The sequence below is a fragment of the Salvelinus sp. IW2-2015 genome, linkage group LG7, assembly GCF_002910315.2.
Source record: "Salvelinus sp. IW2-2015 linkage group LG7, ASM291031v2, whole genome shotgun sequence".
NCBI lineage: Eukaryota > Metazoa > Chordata > Actinopteri > Salmoniformes > Salmonidae > Salvelinus > Salvelinus sp. IW2-2015.
The window spans coordinates 6,125,579-6,127,606 of record NC_036847.1 but is presented as its reverse complement, the minus strand read 5'-3'; the positions used below and the strand labels follow the sequence as shown (position 1 = coordinate 6,127,606).

Here is a 2,028-nt window from a genome sequence, read left to right as displayed (position 1 = left end):
GATGACCGTGACAATGACAAGGTGTACTTCTTCTTCACGGAGAAGGCCATGGAGGCCGGGGACAGGGAGGGAGCCATCCACACCCGCGTGGGACGAGTATGTGCGGTAAGAGGAACCGTACATTCTCATGATTTATTATTGACTCTGGGGCCTGATGGTTCATTCTCCCGGGCTCCAGGTCAGMCTTCAACCCCCTCTTAGACCATGTCATGATCTGGGGCTATGGGAACTGGATCATGGCTGTGGGTGATTTCCACAGTGGGACTTCAGCCCTGACATAGTGGGAGTTTAACATTTCGCTGCGGGGAGATGTGATTGTAGTATTGCCTTACAGAGAGGGTCTGTAATGGTTAATCCAGGCCACAGAGGCAGATYGAGAGGGAGAGACAAGCGTCCGGCTGGCGGGCCGGGAGAGCTGACATTCCCCAGCAATTGGCGTCTTTCTATGTCCATACACACACAGCTGTCGGATGTGCTCTGGTATGAAGAGTCAGAGCGTGCATACCTCCCATCTCTCTCACACAGTCATACACATCCCTTCTGACATGCATACGCACGTGCACATACACGCACACCACAGCTAACTACAGGTGTCCCCAAGAGACTCTGCTTCAGAGTCTAGACAATACAAAGAGTAGCATTCCTATGCTCACACTTAGAAGTGTATGGTTCACACACACACACACACACACACACACACACACACACACACACACACACACACACACACACACACAGGCACATACATCCTCAGTCAGTGAAGTGATGACAGGGCTTAGGGAGCAGTGCTCTATCTGTGACACGGCTCATTTAGGTGAAGATACTCTTGTTAGGAACAGGACCTGTGCTCTTTATCATGCAGAGCAGGGATACTGTAGCATATCATTTGATCCTAGTTCATTTGGGGATGCTGTCTGATTCAGTGGGAGATGCTGTTACAGACGGGTGATCTGATCTCTGTTCAGTCTATGAACCTTCTCCAGGGAAGCAGGGCATGTGGTTTGGGGTTCAGGATGAGGTAGTGTTTCACGATGTTGGCCACTTTTGCATTTCTCTCATCATTCAAGTTCTTCCCTGTCATTCCTTATTTCCTCGTCCTTACACATCTCCTTTCTTTTCTGTCCGCTTCCCATTGTCCCCCCTCCCTCTCCCCACTCTCTCTTCTCCTCTCCTCACCTTTAATCCTCTCTGTTGTCTTCTCCTCTCCTCTCTTTTCTGTCTCTACTATCTCCCCCTCCCCTCCGCTCTCCCTCCATCCTGTTCGCCCTGTCGGTTCCCAGGTGGGGAGCTTTACACGGGGCTGACTGCAGACTTCCTGGGTAGAGACTCAGTGATCTTCCGTAGTCTGGGAGGTCGCTCCACCATGAGGACTGAGACGGACCAGAAACTACTGCATGGTGCTGGAACTATATTGTACTCACTGGCCACACTGAATACACAATGTGTGTGTGCTGTGTGTGTGTGTGTGTGTGTGTGTGTGTGTGTTGTGTGGGTTGTGGTTGTGTGTGTGTGTGTGTGTGTGTGTGTGTGTGTGTGTGTGTGTGTGTGTGTGTGTGTGTGTGTGTGTGTGTGTGTGTGTGTGTGTGTGTGAACCATACACTTCTAAGTGTGAGCATAGGAATGCTACTCTTTGTATTGTCTAGACTCTGAAGCAGAGTCTCTTGGGGACACCTGTAGTTAGCTGTGGTGTGCGTGTATGTGCACGTGCGTATGCATGTCAGAAGGGATGTGTATGACTGTGTGAGAGAGATGGGAGGTATGCACGCTCTGACTCTTCATACCAGAGCACATCCGACAGCTGTGTGTGTAGGACATAGAAAGACGCCAATTGCTGGGGAATGTCAGCTCTCCCGGCCGCCAGCCGGACGCTTGTCTCTCCCTCTCCATCTGCTCTGTGGCCTGGGATTAACCATTACAGACCATCTCTGTAAGCAATACTACAATCACATCTCCCGCAGCGAAATGTTAAACTCCCACTATGTCAGGGCTGAAGTCCCACTGTGGAAACACCTCATCTCATCTCTTTTT

The 2,028-nt window shown here is 50.6% G+C and overlaps 1 protein-coding gene across 1 annotated transcript in view; it reads left to right on the top strand.

Annotated features, from left to right (window-relative positions):
- The first annotated feature begins 6 nt into the window (after positions 1-6).
- LOC111966895 (semaphorin-3G) overlaps positions 7-2,028 on the top strand; it is a 17,521-nt gene continuing 15,499 nt past the window's right edge. Inside the window, exon 1 of the mRNA XM_023991847.2 lies at positions 7-105. Within this exon, the coding sequence (XP_023847615.2) occupies positions 49-105 (57 nt within the window). The 5' untranslated portion in view covers positions 7-48. The remainder of the gene's footprint in view (positions 106-2,028) is intronic.